Source organism: Trichechus manatus, unplaced genomic scaffold, assembly GCF_000243295.1.
Source record: "Trichechus manatus latirostris isolate Lorelei unplaced genomic scaffold, TriManLat1.0 scaffold00001, whole genome shotgun sequence".
Lineage (NCBI taxonomy): Eukaryota > Metazoa > Chordata > Mammalia > Sirenia > Trichechidae > Trichechus > Trichechus manatus.
The window spans coordinates 29,048,233-29,069,485 of record NW_004443937.1 but is presented as its reverse complement, the minus strand read 5'-3'; the positions used below and the strand labels follow the sequence as shown (position 1 = coordinate 29,069,485).

Here is a 21,253-nt window from a genome sequence, read left to right as displayed (position 1 = left end):
TTTGGAGAGTGGCACTCTGGCAGAGACCAAACATGCCTCAAGGCTCCTCCTGTCTCCCAGTTTCTGTTTAGTCAAGCCCAAGGGGCTTCAGTTCTGGGCAACATCTCAGATTGGGCAAAGGGAGGGTGTGCCAGGAGCTACAGCTCAAACAACTCGCACTGTCTCTGGGTCTTTGATCATGTGTTCCTTGTACACTGGACAACCCTCCTGCTCCCAGTGAAGAAAAGCCCCGCAGGAGAACAGCCTCTTAAGAAATGTGCCCAGCTGCCCTAGTCAGGCCTGAAGACTGTCCCAGACCCAGGGCTGCAGAGGCACCAGGAAGAGGGGGGAGAGACACAGGTCTCAGCATGTAAGCTGCCTAGTCCAAGTGGGAAAACGGAAGCTCAGAGCCCTGGGCCCAAGTACAACCTGGAGAGCAGAGCACCCCGGGCCCTGCCACAGGTGAGGATTCAGGTCCACATCACCTTGGCACATCTTAGCCCGGTCTCTGCCACTGGGAGAGAAGAACACCCATCAGTTCTTGGTATTTTTTTTCTTTCTACATTTTATTATTTCAAACCAGGTGAACAATTCCATAAAACATGTGAAAAAAGCAAGGAAGTGTTCAACGCTGAAGGATCCGGGCCTAGGGTGAGGGCAGGAGGGGGCCTGGCCCCTCGGCAGGCAGCGGCGGTTCCTAGGTTAGCGCTAAGGAGCTACATTTGGGTTAATGGAGCCAGGGCCCAGGGCCACTGGGCGGGGCCCTCAGTGACGTTGGCAGTTGTCTGGAACAGCCCTTGGAACCCAATTCTGTGGAGGGCAAGGCAGGGCTGCTGCCCACAGGGGGACAGCCAGTACAGGGATGGGTGTAAACACGCAGACACAATCAAGGCACGGAATCACTGGAGGGCGGGGAGTGGGCAGGCGCCGATCAGGACCCGACAGTTTTAAATAGTTCCTCTCTAAAAATTTTTCCAGGTTTTTTTTTCCTTTACTTTCATTTTTTTTAAAAAGCTACGAGAATGAGCAGGTGGACTGTGGTCTCCAGGAATGGCGGCATCTCACGATTCTTGTGCTTTTTCCTTTGGGGCCTCCAAGCAGTTGGGGGTGGGGTGGGGAGGGCAGGAGGCTCCCTGTAAACATTTGGACTTGGGCTAGGTTAGGGGCTGGTGTTGGATGAAGCCAGGGGTCCCAGGCTGGAGAAGTGGGTGCCCCTCCAGCCACAGGCCTTGGGAGACTCAAGCGCGTGCTCCCACCGCCCCCCCATCACAGAATAAGACAACGGTTAAAAACCAGAACAAACGCCCAGGAAGGGGGTTACCGAGGCCGTTCCCGGCACCTCAGACAAGGGCGGGCTTCTATTAGGGAGGCCTGTGGCGACCCCTCCCCCAAGTCTTTGGAGCTGAGGGGGGATGGCAGGGAGAGCCAAGAACAGAGAGAGAAAAGAAGGGAGAAGCGGCCAGGGGGCACAGGTGGGGAGCGTGGTCCTCTTGCCCCCATCTTCCTCAGGGGGTTAGGGGGAGCAGAGTCGGCGGTGGCCCTGGAGGTGGGGGGGGACAGTCAGGGCATGGGTGAGAGATGGCCAATGTGGTGGGCCTCTCCTCCCACCTCGCTAGCTTGCCTAGACAATGACCCTCTCCTTTTCCCCACCCACCTGTTACCAGGGACACAGTCACAGCCCAGGAGCCAGTTTCTGTTGCTGGGTTACGTGGGGGAGGGGAGTCAAGCACTGGCAGAATCACTCCCATCTCCGCCAGGGCCAGTGGGGGCAGCCTCAACCCAGGACCCTCAGATAGGTCTGAGGGAAACACAATTCGGGATAAGCACAGAGCAGACTGTACTGATGGGCAGGCGGCTGGGCCCCTGGCATGCAGCCTCTTTCAGGCTAGTGGGTATGCAATGGGGTTTCTCTAAGGAAGGCTGGGGCAGCCCTCTAATCCTGTCCCAGGGCACAGCCAGGCCCCTGTGTCTGGATCACAGAGTAGACCCCAGCCCAGGCCCTACCTGTACACCTCCTTTGGGCCCTCCTGATTCACTGCCCTGGGCTCCCTTCCTTGATCTCCTACTGTCTGTGTCCCCTCTCCAGGTTCACCACCCCTACCTGGGCCCTCTCCTGTCTCCCACCCCGTCCCCTCTGGGCTCACTGGCCCCACTTGGTCCTTCCCCAGCCTGATGCCCCTCTGGCTCACCATCCTGCCAGGCCCCGCTGCCCCTCAGAAGAGGCCGCAGTCCTTCAGGTTGTTCTTGATGATGACGTCGGTGACGGCATCAAACACAAACTGCACGTTCTTGGTGTCAGTGGCACACGTGAAGTGTGTGTAGATCTCCTTGGTGTCCTTGCGCTTGTTCAGGTCCTCAAACTTGCTCTGGATATAGCTGGCCGCCTCATCGTACTTGTTGGCCCCTGTGGGACACAAAATGGCAGGGGCTTGTGCCACATGTACAGCAGGCAAGCCCCCGTCCCGCATGTACAGTAAGGTTCTATGCATGTGAACGGACAAGCATATGATGTGTGCGTGCACGGGCACAGGATGACAATGAGTGCACACACAGGCCCAGGTGTGTGAAGGAGAATGCCCGTGTGCATATGTACAGGGGTACACGCCTGAGGGTGTCAAGAAGGGCCCCCATGAGCGCAAGTAATAAGCCCTAAGTGAACGGGGGCGCCCACCCAGAGAAGCATCAGCCTCTGCAAAAGCATCTCGTCGTTACCCTTCCGTCCAGCGGGGGGTGCCCACGAGCCACCTAGTCACCTCTGCCTCACTTGGGACAGGCACCACCCCTTCCCAGAGGTCCCGCCCCCACACCTGTGTACTCAGGGAAGCAGATGGTCAGGGGGCTGTGTGTGATCTTCTCCTCAAACAGGTCCTTCTTGTTGAGGAAGAGGATGATGGATGTGTCCGTGAACCACTTGTTGTTGCAGATGCTGTCAAACAGCTTCATGCTTTCATGCATGCGGTTCTGGGGGCAGGGAGGGTGGTGAGTGCCAGCCACCAGCCCACCATGCCCCTGCCACGTCTCGCTCCCTGAGCCCAGAGGCCTCTCACCATCTCCTCGTCCTCGGCCAGCACCAGGTCATAGGCGCTCAAGGCTACGCAGAAGATGATGGCTGTGACGCCCTCAAAGCAGTGGATCCACTTTTTCCTCTCAGACCGCTGACCACCCACATCAAACATCCTGTGGACATGGGGCTGCCTTAGCTCCAGGGAAGGCAGCCTTTGGGGAGAATCCCTGACCCCTTTCACAGGCTCGCAGACTGAGGACAGAGGCCTGCTCAGAATGGGGCAGCTGCCTTCATGGAATCGCCCACACTTGCCCACCTCACCCCTGGTTCTGGGCCGAGGCATTTCTGGGTATGCAGGGTCCGGGGCCTGGTCAGCAGGGCAGGCTGCAGCCTTATGGGGCTGGGTCACAGAGGCCCATCAGCCACTAGCAGGAGGGGGCACAGATTCTGGCCATTGGTTTACTGGGTGGTGAGGGCATGCTTTCCCGGGATCACCCACTGGCAACCACACAGCCGTGAGAAACCCTAGTAGGGCTGGGGGATCCTAGATGACCCCCTTCCTCCCAACATAGCCACCAGCAGGCCCTAGAATGAGGGTCCCTCCCTCTGTCAACCCAAAGGCTGGCAGGCCCTGCCCCTTTACCTTCTCTCAGGACCCTGCCCACACGCCCACTCACTTGAAGTGTAGGTCCTTGAAGGTGAAGTGCGTCTCCACAATGCCCGTGGTCTTCACACGGGTCCGCAGCACGTCCTGCTGTGTGGGGATGTAGTCACTCTGTGCGATGCGCTCCAGATCGTTCAGGTAACTGGGGTGGAGGCGGAGGGTCGGCAGGTCAGTGGGGCCTCTTTACCGGGACCCAGGCGAGCTGGATAAGGCCCCTTTCCTCCTACCCCTCTATTTCCCAGGCAAGACCCTTGCTTCTTTAACCCTTGCCTCCACTACATTCATTGCTCACATGAGGAAACCTTGACTCAGCTTGCCTCCTGCCTGTGGAATGGGCCTGGGAGAAGGTGCGGCTTTGTCACCAGGCGGCCAGCCCCAACACCCAAGGGCTGAGCCAGGCTGGCCTTGGACAGAATCCAGGGTGGCAGAGCTGCAGGCAAGGGGAGCGAGGGGGGATACAAATCAGTCCTTCAGTAAGGGATCTGGGATGCTAATCGGTAGAATTATGGCACCTGCTGCAGACCAGCCTGGCAAAGTCCCTTGATGCAGTGATGGACAAGCTGGGGCCTGCCAGCCCCAGTGGGCTCCCTGCCCGGTACCTAATAAAATTCGGTCTCCTTAGGGAGGGCATCAACACCTGCCTGGGGGGGTCCCTGGGGCTCTTCATTACTAGCTCCCTTAATCAGTATCACTGTTGCCCCTACTGGGACCGGGACCAGCTCTGCTGCCTCCGCCTCCCTGGAGACCCTGGCTTGTGCCCTGGGTACTGGGTCAAGGTCTCCAGCGTTGCTCTGTGCTGAGGTCTCGATCCTGGGACAGTGCTGCTAAGGCCAGCCCTTGGCTCCCACCAGCAGCGGAGCAGAGCCAGGCCAGAGGGAAATGACCTCAGAGACTCTGGCACAGAACAGAAAAACAGGAAGGGCCATGGAGAATTATGACGCATGTGCTATGATCTGCATACTGCACCACGCCTCCTAGGCTCCCCGCAGCCTCCCCCACCCCGCCCACTGCAGCCTTGGAAAATTGCTGTGAAGAGGGACTGGAGTATCCCTGCTCCCTGTAGGGTTCCAATCTGCTCCCCACCCCTGGGTGAGCTTGTCAAAGCATAAACCTGCCTGGAAGAGCAGGGCCATGTTCACTGCCAAATCCCCAAGCCCTGAACAGTGCTGGGCACATACTAGGTACTTAATAAATGAAGAATGAACAAACAGGATGGCGGAGGAGTGGGAAGTGGCCTGGGGGTGGCTCTGTCCCCACCCTTTTTGGGGGACAGAGTATCCTGGGCACTGAGGTGGCGATGGTTGATGGGACCCAGCCCTCTGGGCTGCCAGGCCCCAGCAGCTGAGCCTCTGATCTCAGGGAAGGGACAGCACAGAGACCTGGAGGCCCCACCACGTGACTATGACTCTGCAGCTCCTTTAAGGTGGACACTCTCACAAGGGCACTCAGGCCACACAGGGAGGGTGGGGGAGACTCGACTCAACCTCTGTGAGGTACGCGTCCGTGTGCCTGGGCAGGACTCAGAAATCAGCAAGACCCACCTCCCACACACCCTTGCCAAGGTCCAGCCCCTCTCTGGGCGGGCTCAGGCTTGGATGGGCAGTAGGAGTAAGAAGGGCGTTCCAGACAGACAGACAGAGTGACTTAACAAGAGGTAGGAGAGAGAGGATAGAGAACCAGGACCGCAGCCTATCTGGGTGGCAGCATCCAAAGCCCATGGATGCCCGCCACTGGTGGCAGACATTGACCTGGCCACCAGCCTGCCTGTCCTGTTCCCATGGGGTCCTCAGCACCCTGCACCAGGCCTGGTCCATGGCAGGTGCTGCAGGGAAGGAGTTCAGAGCCTAACTCTGTGGGCTCAGCCCAAAGGATCCAGACCTGTCATGCCTCTGGGACTCCTAGGACTTCGCACGATTCCCCAGCTGAGTCCTGAGCTCCACCTGGGGCTGCTGAGATCCAGGGCTCTGACCTGCATGCGTACCTGTCCCCTCCCAGACAACCTCTCCCTGCCTGTGTCCTCCTCTCCAACCCTTTCCCCAGGATCCTGCATTTTCAGGGCCCCCGCCTGGAAGCCTCCTCTTTCCCGTTTCTCCCCTGGCTAACTCCCATTCAGAGGTCAGCTGAGGCAGTCCCTTCTCTGGGCCTCCCCTAGCCCCACCATGACACGGACAACCTAGGGGTCACTGTTTGGGGACTTGTCTGCTCCACTTATTCCTGTGTCCCTGGAGCCTTGCACAGGGCCTGGCACACAGTGGTGGCAACAAATATCCTTCAGAATGACTATCTCTAGGGACAAATAAGACCTAGTTGGCCTGAAGGAAATGTGTAGTATAAGCCATCCTGCCTGTCTGTCACTCCTGGCCTTTCAATACCATGCCCCCTCCAACCAAAAATACCAAGGCTGTGGCTGACAGTCATCGACTTCATAAACCACCAGGATCTTTCTTGGGGTGCTCAGGCCCTCTGGTCCAGCCTCTCCTCACCCGCACCCTGCCCAGCCCCCTGAACACTCACTAGGCAGCCGAGTCGTTGAGCTGGTACTCCCTCGAGCGGCTAAAGCAGGCCTGTACACCATGGTCAGCCCAGAGCCTCCGGATGACGCCGGACAGGTCCTCCGGGAGCACGCCCTGCTCCTCGGCCGTGCAAGACAGCGCAAACAGCTGCCTGGCGTCGTCCTGGGCACAGCAGGTGGGTGGTCAGTGAGCCATAGAAGCACACCCCTACCCCACCTGTCAGAGACAGGGAAACCTCCAGAATGGGGCCCAGGCTGGGGTATTCCCAGATCCTTCAAGATAAGACTTTCCATGAAGGCTTTCACAAAGTGGGAGGGGATGGAAGGAGCCCACATACCTCTCGGGAGGAGTCCGAAAATTTAATCTGCAGGTTGTTCATGGCCTTGACAATGGCCATGATAGACTGGATGGTGTTGCTGTAGACAACTGCCCGGTACTGCCGGCATTCCTCCTCTGAGTAGCCATCCTCATGGATGATCCTGGCAGGCAAGGGTTATGGGTTAGGGTTCACAGGGTACAAGGACCCTACACGGCCACCTGAGGCTGCTGGGGTCTGCAGGGACCTGATTCATAGACGGGGGAAACTGTCTGTGACCCACTGGGATCTGAGCGTGGATGACCGCCTCTGAGAAGGTCCTGGGCCAGGCCAAAACTGGCTGGGCCTACACTGGAGGCAGCCAAATCTGCCTGCTGGAGGAAAGGAGAACTGGGGAAATCAAGGTCTAGGGGATCACTCCCATACACAGCACTTACTTCATCTGCTTGACAATGGTGCTCTTCCCTGACTCCCCAGCACCTGGAACAGAAGGCATAGGTCATCAGGGAGTAGGTCTAGCCAGGACTACCCAAGTGTGTAACCAGTGGTCCACCTCTATGGCAATGGAAGCAGAACTCACCCTCCCCATCAGCTGCACAGTGAGATGGAGGTAGCCGGCCTGGTGGGCAGTGGCGCTACCCGGGGTGTGGCTAGCAAGGTATTGTGCTCAACACAACCTGGACCACCTGCACCCTGTGACGAACTCTCCCCAGGCCTTTGCCTCCCACAAGCTCCACCACCCACCATGGCTCCCTACTGCCCTGGGTAAGTTCAGGAGCCTTGGCTGGAGACTTGAGGCTAGGCCCACAGGAGCCACCTTGCTGTCCTTACATGCAAGGCTCACCACACTGGGCAGCTGGTGCTTGCCAACATGACGCCTTGGGCACAGAAGCAGTGGGAAGGAACCCTACATACCCCGCAGGGCAACAGCCCCTCTCCTCCCTGCATTCTAGGCTGAGGCACAGCATCACTCTTGCCTCCAGGAGAACATGGCCCAAGGCGCAGTGCTCATGGATGATCCTGGCAGCCAGGGCTGGGCCCAGGTCTGCCCAGAGCAGACGGATACCAGGACCTGGGAGACGCACAGTGTCACACACACACACAGCACACACGCACACACCCCTGCACTGACTCAAGCCACTTCAGGCCTTGCTCTCATACCCCTCATCCTGGCCTGGCAGTCCCCACCCCATATTTCTCCTTGTCCAGTGCTGGCATTCTCTGCTGTAATTGTCAAAGTAGCCCCGCAGGCAGATACTGGTTTTGGTCCCATTTTACAGATGAGGACACTGAAGCTCACAAAAGTAAAGTGTTCGCCCAAGATCATCCAACTAGGATTCAGAAGAGCGGGGGGACACGTGGGGTCACAATGCCTGGGCTGCCCAGCCCTTCTCAAAATGTGGCTCAGACACTACAGGACAATGCCCTGGGTTTTAAAAAGCAGATTCCCAGGTCCCACCCCAGACACATCTTAAGGAGTGCAGCCCAGGAACTGCATTCCCCCGGGAGCCTGAGCAGGGAAGTGTGAAGATCAAGGGAGCCACCCCATCTCCCTGGCCTGGGCCTCAGCTTTCTTGCTGGCTGCTTCCTTCCTGTCCTGAGCTCCAGGTAGAAAGGACCTCAGCTGGGGCTCACTCTCCCTCCCAGCCTGTGCCCTGGCTGCTTCCCCTGCTCCTGCCCCAGCACTGCCAGTCACACCGACACCTGCTAGGTACTGCCACCTGTCACCTCCAGGCCCTGCCCATGCTGTTCCCTTTGCTGGGCATGCCTGCCCCATTCACATGGATCCCTCTGAGCAGCTCAGCAGGGTGGGTGGCAGGGCCTGTAGGGAGGTCACACTTAGGGACACTGGCCCCACCTCAGTACCCCTCAGAGCTAGTGTGGACAACCTCAGAGGAAAAAGCAGCTAACTAACATGAGCAGCAACAGTAACATCAGGAAAACTAATAACAGCGAAGCTGTGAATGGTGCCCACTATGGGCCAGAAGCTGTTCTACACCTATCACATCCACTAAATCATTTAACCCCAAAGCCGTCACGGGAGGGTGGTTCTATTCTCACCCCCACCTAACAAGTGAGGAAACTGTGGCATGGAGAGATTGAGCAGAATGGGGTGGCAGATCTCACCAAGGCCCCTGCCTGCCTTTACCAAACCCTGAGAGACCTACCTTTTACCAGTAGAAACTGAGGCACAGCTGTGGCCCCCACAAACTCCATCACCCATTATGGCCCCCACTGCCCTGGTTGAGTTCAGGAGCCTTGGCCGGAGACTTGAGGCCAGCCCCACAGATGCCGCTCAGCTGTCCTCACACACGCAGCCTGCCCGAGGAGCAGGGACTGAGCCCTCCTCATGATCACCATCAGGTGGCTGGAATCACTGGGCTTCTGGGTGCCTGGGGCCTGCTTTCCAGGATAATTGGTGGGGGCCAGGGATAGCATGGCATAAATGTGCAGGCTCTGGGCAGGGGGATCTGGGGCAGTGATCTCCTTTGTTAGTGTATCCCCTGTGGCACTTGGGGCACCAGGCCCAATGTGTTCCCCTGGGCATGGGTTGTGGTCAGATGGCAGCAATCCCTCCCTCCCCATTGGGCCGGACACGGCAGAGAAGCAGCCAGAACCTCTCATACTAACTCCCCTACCTGCCAAGTGGGGACGGGCAAATGGCCTAGGAAAGCCTGGTAGTGATGCCAAGTCACTGGGGCCCATCAACTGGGCCCAAAATATCCATGGGAATATCCACGGGGTAGGGCAGGGAGCGCAGGAGGAGGGCAGCAGTGGCCTGGCTGAGCCCTAGGGCTGTGTGACACGGGCCTGCTGGCTTTCTCACCTCTTGCTCCCACAGAGAAGGAGGAAGGCGGTGCATCCAGGAGCAGAGGAAAAACCAGGAGCAAGAGTCTCAGGCAGGGTTGGGGGCCCAGGTAGGGGAGCGGAGGCCAAGGACTTGAAGTGTTGGGTCAGATCATGCCATCTCCAGCCAGACTCAGAGAGCGCGGCTGCTCAGGGTACAGTGGACCTGAAGTCTAGGGTGGGGTCGCCCCCTCTTGTGTGACTTTCGGACCCCTGCCCACCTGGGACATCAGTTTCCCTGTCTGGCCACTGGAGGTAGACAGGGTATCTGGCACTTTGACCACCACTCTCTTGGCAGGTGGTATTGGTCAGCCAGCGCCCCTGCCCAGCGATGGGGATAATAGTGCACACTTGCTTTGCATATGATTTTTCTAGCAGCAGCAGGCCAGGCAGACACCAGGGCAGGCAGCACCTGGGCAAGCCAGGCTAGGGGCCAAGACACGGGCTCCCCTGTAACTGCGGGTCTGTTCCCTCCAAGCCTTGGTCTCTCCTTTTAAGGCCTCTCAAATTCTAACAGCTAAGAGGACATTCTCTCAGCAGGGGTCACAGCAGAAAGAGTCCCATCTGACAGGTGGGCTAACCAAGGCCATGGAGTCTCCATCCCTGGACTTAGGGCGGTCCCTTTGTACTTCCAGCAGCCATGACTCAGGCAGGAAGAAGTGAGTGGCAGGACAAGGGTGTGGTGCTGGCGGCGAGGCAGGAAGCAGGCCTAGCCTAGCCTGGAACACCAGGACAGAGTCAGGGGCATGGCCCAGGGGCAGCTATGTCAGAGCAGGAGATTGGGGGCAGAGTCAGGCAGGGCCTCAGCATCCTGCCCAGGTAAGATGGGTGGGGCTGGGTGCCCCTGGAGCTGTGGGGCAACAACTAACTATTCACTCCTCCAGCTGGGCCCCTCTTCCATTGGGGTCCCTACCAGATCAGCTGGCAATGGCTCAGAGTTTGCTCACACCCTGCTGGTCCTGGACACCCAGCTCCCCCACCCAGCTTTGCCAGCTGGTTGCAGACTGTCTCAAAGGCACTGAGTAGAGGTGCTCGGTAAACAGAAGGCAGTAGGAGTCAATCCCCCTGCCTACAGAGGGTCTCACCAGGCGCTCCATCCCCAGCTAGGTGAGAGCAGAGAAGCCCACGGAAGCTCCTGGCATTACCAGAGCCACACCTCTCCCCATCAAGGAAGAAACCTCTGCAGCTCCTGCCCCGCGCGGCGCAGCTGCTGGGCCCACAGCCGGCGGGCAGTAATTGCTGTGATCTGCTGGGCGGCAGTTGCTGCTCTGCGTTACATCTGCTTCTACGCCAGGAGCACTGAGCCCCAGTGCTGAAGGCAACAGATGGGGAGAAGGGAGAAAGTACTGCCTGCCATCCAAACAAGGCTAGCAGGGACTCTGCACGAGGAGATGGGGCCACAGCTTCTGTAGCTTGACGCTTATTCCAGGCCCCAGCATTCAAGTCACTGCTGTTCATCTGTCTCAGGCCTCCCCCCACCCCCGATTAGGCTTTGTCTTGGTGTGAGACCCTGACGTGCTGCTGTCCTCTCTGACCACCCTGATCCTTCCTGAGATCTCCAAGAGCTTCAGCCACCTTCCAGTACCTACTCCGGCACCTCACCTGAAATGCAACCCCGTTATCTCCTCCGAGGAGAGGGGTGAGGAATAAGCAAAGGCTCTTCTCACAGCCCCAGGCACATGGTATTCAGAGAAAAATTATTATCACTGTTTTTCTACACTTTTAAATAGCGACTTTTCCAAACCTGTCGCTTCCTGCAGCCCACAGAGTGATGCTGTGCCGGTCACTGCCACCACAACCTGCAGAGGGAACCGCTGCGCTCCTCTCATTCAAAGCAGAGCTTCTGAAGGCTTTCAGACAAAGAGCAGACGAAGATGGAGAAGATGGACTGACGGTGGCTAACAGGCTGACTCAGAGCAATGGTAGTTCCCTGCTGGGCCTTGGGTCAGGAGTCAGCCACTTAGTGCTCTGCTGACTTTTTGCCCTGAGTTCATCACTTCCCTTTCACACAACTGCAGATAGCTGGGGTCTCCTTCCTACCCAGGAGCCTCACCACAGACATTGCTCACTGACTCCACACACTCAGCGGCTGGGCAAGCTGGATAAAAGCCCTCCCTGCCGAGAGCCCCATGCCAGTGGGCTCCCCTGGAACACATGGGCTGGGGGAGCAGCCAGCTGACGTGGCAGGCCTGAGGGCACAGATTCTCATAAGCAGAGTTGCTGGAACCAGTGGGGGCCACGCAGTGTTGTTCATGAGACTTGGGCAGCAGCCCAGCTCAAACCCACAGCACCAGGCCCGCCCATACTGCCACAAACCCGGGGTCCACCCTAGTGGGGCATAGGGGGAGCCCTGGGAAGCCCACCCCAAAGGCAGCCCGGATACCACTTTCCACTCCCATCCCAAGAAGGTGCCACGTCTCTGGCCTGCCGTTCCAGGCTCCTGTTACCCGCCCCCCCTGAAGCCACAACGTCCCAGGCCCCATCACCACCAGGGGGAGCCCGGCTGCCAGAGACACAGAGAAGGAGGTGGGGGCTGGGCAGCACTGGAAGCATTTTTGTTTCCTCAAAGCAGCTTCAGCTAGGGGCAGCTGGAGAAGGTGGCGGTACCCTCATCCACCGACCCCTCCGGAGCCTGGGAAGAGCCTGGGAAGCCTCGGGGCCTCCCAGACCCCAAACAAATGAGAACAATGGGAAAGGAGGGGAGTGCCCCGCCAAACAAAGGCCCTCCAAGACCCGCCCCTGGCTTCTCTTCCTTCCTCCAGGTGCTGCTCTTTGGCAGCCAGGCTCCCTTCTCCCAGAAGGCAGCCACTGTGGGGGGCAGGGAGACAGCCCCTGCGACACCCCTACCCATGTGTGTAGCACCAGGTGCCCCAACAAACCCTGCACCTCCTTCTCTCCAGTTGCCACCACTTGGGCTGCCTCCAGTGACTTCCAGGCCCCCCCCCCCCATGGCCTTGGCCTCAGGGCTGCCCCTCCTGTCAGGGAAGCATTAGCAATCAGGGCCTAGTCTGCTACTGGGGAGTTACAGCCCTCTGTGCCAGGGAAACTGAGGCCTGTGGTCCTTGCCCAGACACAGAGGGGGCTTTCCTGGGCAGGGCTGTGACTCCCTTAGTGGGGCTCCACCCACTGTAGAAGGAAACCGAGGCCCTGGATGATGAAGACCAGGCTGGGGAAGAAAACCTCAGGCTGCAGGTCTCACACACTGCAGTAACCAGGAGGTGCTAGAGCTGGGCCCCAGGTCAGGGGATCCTGGCCATTTGGCACACCTCTCTTCCTGGAAACTTTTTCATTTGAGGAATCCCTTTGCTGTTCTCAAGGGCCTCGAATAGCCCCCCACCTGTCTTCCGAATCATTGTGGTGGACCCTGGGTGAAGTGCCCAGTGATTCAGTCTCAGTGTTCCCATCTGTGAAATGTAGCCCTCAAGGGAGTCTACCAACACCAAGGCCTGCCCTGAGCAGCCCTCACCTGGGTCCTCACCCTCACCCTAAACTGTTCCAGGGCCCAGCCCAAGCCAAGAGGTGTCCGTGTGCCTCCAGGCCACAGGACCATGCTGAGAATCATGGCACCATAGGTTCCAGCACTGGGCACACAGAGGGAAGTGGGCAGCCTGAGGTTACACAGTGAGGGAGGTGGGCGATTGGGCCCTCTGGGACTTGAAGTCTTAGGTGGCCATGGGGATGCATGGTGTCCGCTTTGTGCATGACTTCATGGCCCAGAGAGGCCTGGATGCTTCCCCAAGGTTGCTCTGGCTCTTCTAAGTCTCTCTCTGTCCCCTCAGCCTTCTAGGACTCTGCCTGACAAGATAGAACAGGACCCCTGGGAGCCTCTGTGGGAGAGGGCAAAGCCCCACTAGGCCACAAAACTCAGATTTCGAAGTCATGGAGCATGAGGAACTAGCCTCACCAGCTACCGTGCCACCACCAGCCCACACAGTGGCCACGCTCAGCCTCCATACAGCACCGTGCATGCTCCAACCACAGCCTCGCCCACAGTGAGCCCTCTGATGGAACACTCTTCCCTTCCACTCATCAGGACAACTCCCAGACTCAGGATCTGGCTTATGGGGCCCCACCCTGGACTCTGACGATCTCTGGGCATTCCTCAGGCCTGGCCTAAGTACCCCCAATGCTAGTACCAGGGCCAGCTGGGGGTTCGGGGAGGAACAAGCATAATGTTAGGGAGAAAGCAAAGTGCTACCTTACCTATGACATGAGCTTTACTGTGAGGGGACACGGGCTGGGAGGGGGAGTGGGAAGTAAAAAGAGAGAGGCTACATGTAAGGTGAGGTCACCCCACGGCTGCACAGCAGATTTCTGGCTTTCAGAAGAAAGATTCGTGTGCAGACTCTTGGATTCCACCCTCCACGACAGACAGTCCCCTTCAAGTTCCTAAAGAGGAGTTGGAGCCCCCAGAGGCAGGGCCCCTAGGCATACCGGTAGTATCTGCCCCAGCATCTGCCTGCAGTCCTGACTGATCAGTTCCTGTCAGTGAGGCACAAACTCCCAAGGGGCCACGGTAATCAGGGGGCAGGCGCCTGGGGTCACTACCTGGGTCATGTCCCAGTGTCTCTACTTATTAAGTCAAGTAATGTCCTCAAGCCTCAGTTTCTCCATCAGTGAAAGCGAAGTAATGCAGTCCCAGCCTCACAGGGTTCAATGAGACAAGACCACACCAGCCCTAGACCAGTCCTGCACAACAGTCAAGATTCGATCAGAGGCAGTGGCTGTTATCACCAGAGGGGAAACCGAGGCCCAAGGGGAATCCTTGGGCTGAGCCAAAGGCCCCTCTGTCCACCCGCAGGCAGGGGAAACCCAGAGTGAGCTAATGCCAAGGCTGCTGCTCCATTTCCGGGCATTCATCTCAGCCTGTGGCCGGCCTTCCGGCCTGGGAGGGCAATGGCTGCTCAGGAATCTAAGAGCAGTCCTCTGCTTTCCTGCTCACCCTCCCAATGACGTCCGTCTCCCAGCCACCACTTCCTGTGGCCAAAGGAGGAGCCTGGAATCCTTTTCGGAGGCGCCACCTTTTCTGGGATCCTGTGCCCAGTGGCTGCTGGGGCAGGACAAGGAACAGAGCTGCCTGGACTGACCTTAACCCAGTAGGGCAGCCCACAGGGGTAGGCAGGTGAGCCTGAGCAGGTGAGGTTCAGCTTCCAGACCCTCCAGCTGACAGAAGCCTGAGATGGGGGCCTTGGGCTCATCCTCCTAACACTGTGCAGCCCTCTGGCTTCTTCCTCTTTTGGGCTCCTCCTCTCCCAGCTGCTTCCTCCTTTTCCTCTGGTGTGGACACCACTTCCCCGAGAGGCCCAGGCCCAGCCCTGCCGTGCAGAACTCACTGCACCCTCCCTGCCCAGCACACAGTAGGTGCTGTCATCGAAACCCCTCTGCCTATCTTGAGGCTGCAGCAGCCTTGGTGACCTCAGAATGTTCCAAGCCACGAGGACACCTTCTCCCAGCAAGCCTAGTAATAATCTCACCTTCAGGCCTTTGCTCAGACTCAACTGGCACTCCCTTCCAAGTCAACTTCTTTTGAGTACACCCAGAAGACCAACTCTGAAGGCCAGGAACAGCAAATGTTCGATTTTATTACAGGGAGACTGTTCCTCCCAAACCAAGAGTGGCCACAGCCCCAAGAAGCAGCAGTGGGGTGATGGCGGGATTGGAGTTTAGTAAGAACAATAGTTCCAGGCTTGAGGGGCTGGGCGGGGTGGGGTGGGGTGACGGAGCTCCACCCTGCACCTGTGGCTGAGGGAGGGGCTGCCTGAGAGCATCAGGGACCAGGGCAACCACCAAAAGGCCCTCCCCCAGGCACCATGCAGGACATTCTTAGGAAACACCTGGCCAAAACCTGTTGACTTGAATCTCCTAGCCTGGCATTCCTGCCCCGAGGTGCTGGGAAGATGAGGCAGATGCCTGGCCTGTGCCCTGCCCCCATCTGCCAGCCCTGCCTCCCTCACAATACACAGGGGTCAGGGAGGCAGCACGGTGGTTCTGGGTCATATTGTTTTGTCCTCTGCTGGGGGGGCAGTGGGGGAAGGCCCTGGTCCCTTAGTGGCAAAGAGGTCAGGCAGACCCAGCCTCCTCCATCCTTGTTCCTGTCAAGAGAATGGGTGACTTTTAGAGACAGAGACAAGACAGAGGCACACCCAGGGTAGGGCCAAAGACAGGGTGTGCAGGACAAGTATGCCTGCTTGTGGCCCAAGCAGCCCCAAGTGCTAACCCCCACAGTGGGGGAGGCCTAGGGACCTCACTGGGATCTGATCAGGCCTGACCCCAGCGCTGCCTGCTGCTACTTGTTGGTCAAACATTCAAAGGTCTGGGATACCAGTGATGCCACCCAGTGACCCTGTGGCTCAGGCCAGCCCAGGGCCATCACACTGACAGGCTGCCCGAGAGGGTCCCTGACTATGCCTAGACTCAGCTCAAACACAGTGGGTGGCTCAATGCTGCCTCAGGACCTGGCATGGAGGCCCTGTGCCCCCAGGTACCCTCCAGCCAGGGTGGCCACTCATTCCCTCATGAGGCCTCACCACCTGCTCTGCCCTGTCTGGAGGGTCCCCACCCCCAGGATGCCCTCAGCTGAGCTCCACTGTCACTTCCTCTGCAAAGCTGCCTGATTCACCAGGTTTCCCTGCTCTTGCAGAACCCAACTCTCACTCCTACCCTAGAGATAGGACTTCTCAAGCTGCTCAGCCAACACTGGGGTAGTTGCGGGGGCGCTGAGTCCAGAGGGACTGGGCAGGACTCAGGCAGAGGTAGCCAGAAATGGCTTGGACCCCTCCCACCACCACTCACCCCCTATCGTGGGAGCCCACCCCGCCATCTCTAGAAGACAAAGCTTTGCCCAGCCTGCGGGAGGGGTGGGAAGAAGAGACTCAAGACTCAAGAGGCCCAAGCCACCCCACCCCCCATTCAAGTGCTAATGAGCTCCAGCCCGCGATGTGAGAGCAGAGAGGGAGAATGCTGAGCCTGGGGGCTGCCTGGGTACCAGCCCACCTGGCGCCCACGGCCCCACCACACTCCTAACACCAGGTCGCCATGAAGGCAGCTCAGTCCCCAGAAATTAGGCCTAAGATTTCCATGACAGTCTGTCACTCCAGCTGGCCCCAACTGGCCTCAGTCTCCCCACTGGCTGTGTGCAGCTTCTTGAGGGCTGGAGTAGAGGTTTCCCAGGGCCCCCATGGCACCCATACTGGGGCCAGGCCACCTCTAGGTCGGGAAGACAAACTCTCAGCTGCGCAGGTGTCAGTACAGGGCCCCTCACCCATTTCACACCTCCAGGCTTTAGTCATTGGGGAGGGCTCTCCAAGTGCACAGCCCGCACAACACCCGTGGCTGTGGGCACGCACCTCTGTCCCTAGGTTATGGATGGAGAGCAGGACTCTCGCCAGGAGTTCACCTGACGCTGGTTCTCTCAACCAGTGCACTAGGTGGAGGTGGGATTCAAATGCAGTTCTGTGCGACCAAGGCCTGGTCCAAAGGTGAGTCCTCTTTCCTGAGGCCAGGAAACAACCACCCAATGCTTGGGAACCTAGGCCAGGCCATCCAGCCTCATCACCTTTGCTAAGACAGTCCTTCTGCCCCCAGTTCCTGACGCTGGCACCCAGAGGACCCCTCCTCCAGGGAGCCCACCCTTCACAAGCACCACTAGCCTCCTGAGACAGCCGGATAGCAGCACACAATGTCCCCTCCCTTTGGGCATCTACTGTGTGCCCAGTAGGGCTGGGCTAAGGGTCTGCACGCAGCAGGGGCCTATGACTGGCTGGCTAGGGAGCCAGCCAGGATCTTAGGCTAGCCCTTCCCATCTATCTCCAGTTAGACCAGGCCCCAAGCAGTAGCCCCAGAGTTATTAATTATCCCTCCTGCTGCAAGCTAAGCCCTGTTCGTGGATGTGTTTAATAACTTTATTCTTACCATACACACTTAGCAGTGACAGCCTGCAGCAGCGCACTGGCCTGGGCTCCATGGCCATGGGACAGACCTAGTCCCGACATGGGCTATCTGCTAGCCCTAGCGCCAAACAAGAACCAAGACAACCAATGAATCCCAGCCTGTTGGAGGCCTTCCTGTGGGGGAGCCAACCCTCACAATCCCCTGGGAGCACGGCCTGGGCTGGGTGGGCAGTAGGCAGCCTTGCGGAGGGCCTAGGAAGTTTGGGAGACACCAGGCTCTTAGCAGGCATACACAGGATGGCTAGACCAGCCAGCTCAGCCTCCATGTAGTGGCAGAAAATAGCAGCCCTGCAGCAGTCCCCCAACAGCCTGAGCTGGAAGGAAGAATGCAAAGCCAGTCTCCCATCTGAACAGGCAGAACCCCTAGTGTGCTCTGTGCCTAGTGACAGTCTGCAGACTGGTCAGCAAGAGTTCCACACAGGGTGGTAACGGCTGCCCCTGAGGTGCAGGTATAGCCTGTGGTGGGGCCAAGAGAATACCGTCTGAAGAACTTTTCCTCTCAGTCTCCCTCCCAATCCTGATCATTAGCCCTACACTGAGCCCCTGCCACAGGCCCATGTATACCAGACTGTGGCTCAGCACCTGCCATCTTACTCTTCTATCTTTCCATCCCCGAAACCAAGTTCAGAGGATACTTCCTTCATCCAATAAACAGACGAGAAGCACCCAATAGTTGCCAGGTTCCATGCTGGGCACAGAAATGAACAGGACTCAGCCCTGCTCTTGCCATCTCAAAGCAGGGGTAGCTGTGACCCAGGCAGATACCAAGCTCTGATGGGGGAAGCAGTAGAGCTGGGTGCCAGAGGAGGTGCTGTACCCAGCCTTGGTGGAGGAGGGTGATCAAGGAAGGCTTCCTGGGACATGATCCCTGAGCCAAGTCATAAAGAACAACCAAGTGGCCATGAGTGAAAAGGAAAGGGGGAAAGCATGCCAAGTGAAGGGAAGAGCAAGTGCAAAGGCCCAGGGGCAACAGACAACTTTTGTGTTTATACCCTGAAACCTTCACGGTGGGCATTGTCTCTTCTTTCTCTGAGATCTGAGAGGCTGCCCACACAGCCCATCCCCAAATCTGAGATACCCCACCCTTGCTCTAGCTCCTGTTTTTTTCCCTAAGTATCCAGTCCAAGACCCCAAATTCCATCTGGGTCTTGCTGGTTAGGCAAGCTGAACTGGGTGGGGGTGGGGGTATCCCTGGAATAGGGGTGGTATCAGCTCCTCTGTTCCTCCCACCAAACTGTCAGAGAAAAGCTTGCCATTGTATACCACATCTGCCTCTGCCCCAGTGACAGTGACTGCATACGCCTGCTGGCAGGGCTACCCAGGACAGGAGAGAGCCAGTATGTGGGTGGGGCAGCAGGCGTGGCTCTGGCTGGGAGGGAAAGCTGGCAAGTGCCCAGCCTGAGTCCCGTTGCCTGGACAGTCTCTTCCGCTATGTGGGACAGGTGCCCAGCAGTCTGAACTTGCCACAGCTGGGCATCCATTATCATCTTGTACCTGGATGGGGAAGGCTCAGTGGTGACTCCACCCCAGGCACTCAGGTAAAGCTTGTTCTCCCAGACCCTTGCAGCGCACCCTCTGCAGCGTTCTCCTAGTCCCCAGCTCACACCCTCAACAAGAACCTTCATGAGGCCCTATTCTCCCTGACCTGGGCCCAGGCACTCCCATGGCACTCCTCTGGCTCAAACCCAGGAAGCCCATTTCACAGAGGAAGCAAGGCCAGAGGGGCAGGATGCTGGGAGGGGCTCCCAAGGCTAGAAAGTGCTAAGCTGGCCCCTGTAACCCTGACTGCTGCCATCTCAGTGTGGGAAGTTGCCAACCCCACCTGGCCGGCCCCAAAAGCAGAGCTAGGCTTCAAAGAACAAGGTTGGCAGGATGGGGGTCCTTCTAGGGTCAGGACACAGAACAGGCAAGGAGCCCTGTCTACCTCTGCTCCCTCCCCCACCACCTCCCCATGACCCAGCCCGACAATCTCTTCAGCCACCATAATGACCACAGTCAACTGGGGAAGAAGCCGGCTAGAGGTCCTGGGCTGGGCACCAGGAGGCAGAAGTGCCAGAAGCATCCTCCCCAGGCCCGGCAGGTAGCAGCGACGGGCATTTCGCCGCGTCGACACCCACTCACTGCGGCCGCACTCGCAGCAGCAGAGACAGGAAGAGGCAAGCGCCCAACGCAAAGCAGCCCAGGAGGCTCGGCCGCCGCCCCTTCCCGCCCCTTCTCTTCCTCCCCGCGGCGGCAACGGAGCGGATGCCATTTTGAAACCTCCGGGGCCGTGCCCCTGAGGCCGGGCCCTCAGGGACAGTCCACAGATGGGCCTATGACGGACAGACACACTGTCTCTCGGCCACAAGCACTGCCTGAAAATCCCAGGTTTTTATAGCCTGGGGGCCCTAAGGTGGCTCTGGGGCCGAAGGGCCACACCCCCCCACACACACACCGTCCAGCCTCCAACGCCACTGCAGGGGCCTCCTTAACCCCCTACCCTGAAAGCACGAAACCACTGGGCCCCACACCTGCTCCCCGTGGGAGGCTGGACAGGGATGCGCACTGGGCCCACGTCTCTGCAAAAGGCTGGTTCAGATGATCAGAGACATCCTGGCCTACCCACAGCTGGCCCCCAGCTCCTCATTCAGCTGGTCCACCACTCTCCCCTCACAGGGCCCCAAGATCCGACAGGGCTACTCTCTCCCAGAGGCCAAGTCCCAGTCCTTCGGCCCTGAAGTGAGGCTTTGGGAAGCCCATCACCCATCAGCAGATTTCCTTGGCCCGCCCGCAGGGGCAGCAATATGTCGGCTGTCTCACCACTTCCACTTCCCCCCACCCCTTGAGCAGCCACCATCTTCCCTGGCCTTGGAGGCGGTCGCAATCCTCACTCCCCACCCCCGACTCTCTCCTATTCCCCAGACACCGAGGCCTCCCCCCTTGCCAGCCTGGATGGGGCTTAGAAACTTGAAAACATACATACAGCGAAGTGGAACCTCCCGGGAGGCTTAAGGACTGGCCCCTTCCCTGAGCCTGGCCCATGGGGCCTCGCTCCAGTCCCTTGGGGGTCTGCCTAACTGAGCCTGGGTCGGCCCCAGCCCCTGGGCTCCCTCCTCCCAGACCAGCCCACCCAGTGCAGGAGGGGTGGGGGAATCTGGGGAGGGCCACTGAGTGGGAGGGGATTTAGGAGACGGGAAGCAGAGCACTGTAGGAGTGATGCCTGCAGAAGGGGACTTGAGGGTCGGAGATCAGGAGCCTCTGCATGTTTCGGGGTTCTGGCTGGAGAGAGGGCCCATGAGCAGTTACGAGTTCTCACTTGAGAGGTCCCTCGGGGTTGGAAAGCACAGGTGGTGGATATACACCCTCTAGAGTAGAAATGGGACACAGAAAGGAAAGGAGGGAGTAGGCGGGCACCTGGGAAAGTCTGGGGATGCTCACGCTTAATAGAAATATGGGGGAGCAGGTGGGGAGAACAGGTAGAGCCTGAGGGTAGGGCCGGATGGGGTTCTGCGAAGGATGGAAGGACAAGGCCGAGGCTCTGGGGGGTATGAGAGGTTGGTCAGCAAGAGTGGATGGTCAAGCAGGGTTCTGGGCAGCTGATGTTGAGGAAGTAGTGGCTGGGTTTGGGATTTGGGGGTCTGGGATAAGTTGAGGGGTCTGATGTGGAGTCTGGGCTACGCCTCAGACATCTAGGCAGACCCAGAGTTTCAGACCCTTAGGTGGGGGTCCGGGCTAGGGTTTCAGGCCAGGCCTAGGGGTTCGAAGTCCTTGTCTGGGGAACCGGGCGGGAATCGGGGGTCTCAGCGTGCGGCGCGGCCTTACCCAGCAGCAGCAATTTCACCTCCCGCGCCGCCTTCTCGCCGTCTTCCCGCAGGTTCTTGTCGATCATCTTGGAGCGCTCGGCCGCAGCCTTGTCCTCGGCGCTCACGGTGCAGCCCATCCCGCCGTCTGCCCGGCCTGGCCGCCGTCCGGCCCCCACACGGCCCCCGGCCCGGCTCGGCC

At 58.8% G+C, this 21,253-nt stretch overlaps 1 protein-coding gene across 2 annotated transcripts; it reads right to left on the bottom strand.

Moving 5' to 3' along the window:
• Nucleotides 1-505: 505 nt before the first annotated feature.
• On the bottom strand, nt 506-21,247 carry GNAI2 (G protein subunit alpha i2). 2 transcript variants are annotated; one of them, XM_023727023.1, is made up of 9 exons: nt 14,411-14,488; nt 6,914-6,956; nt 6,498-6,639; nt 6,162-6,322; nt 3,661-3,789; nt 3,027-3,156; nt 2,787-2,940; nt 2,169-2,383; nt 506-1,519 (listed from the first exon to the last, which is right to left on the bottom strand). In XM_023727023.1, the coding sequence occupies exons 2-8, from the start codon at nt 6,916-6,918 to the stop codon at nt 2,193-2,195; spliced, it is 912 nt and encodes a 303-aa protein (XP_023582791.1). In that variant the 5' UTR covers nt 6,919-6,956; nt 14,411-14,488; the 3' UTR covers nt 506-1,519; nt 2,169-2,192. The 2 variants fall into 2 exon arrangements, with proteins under 2 accessions (XP_023582791.1, XP_004368614.1); XM_004368557.2 differs by lacking the exon at nt 14,411-14,488 and adding an exon at nt 21,074-21,247 and having other exon boundaries at nt 970-1,519.
• Nucleotides 21,248-21,253: the final 6 nt, after the last annotated feature.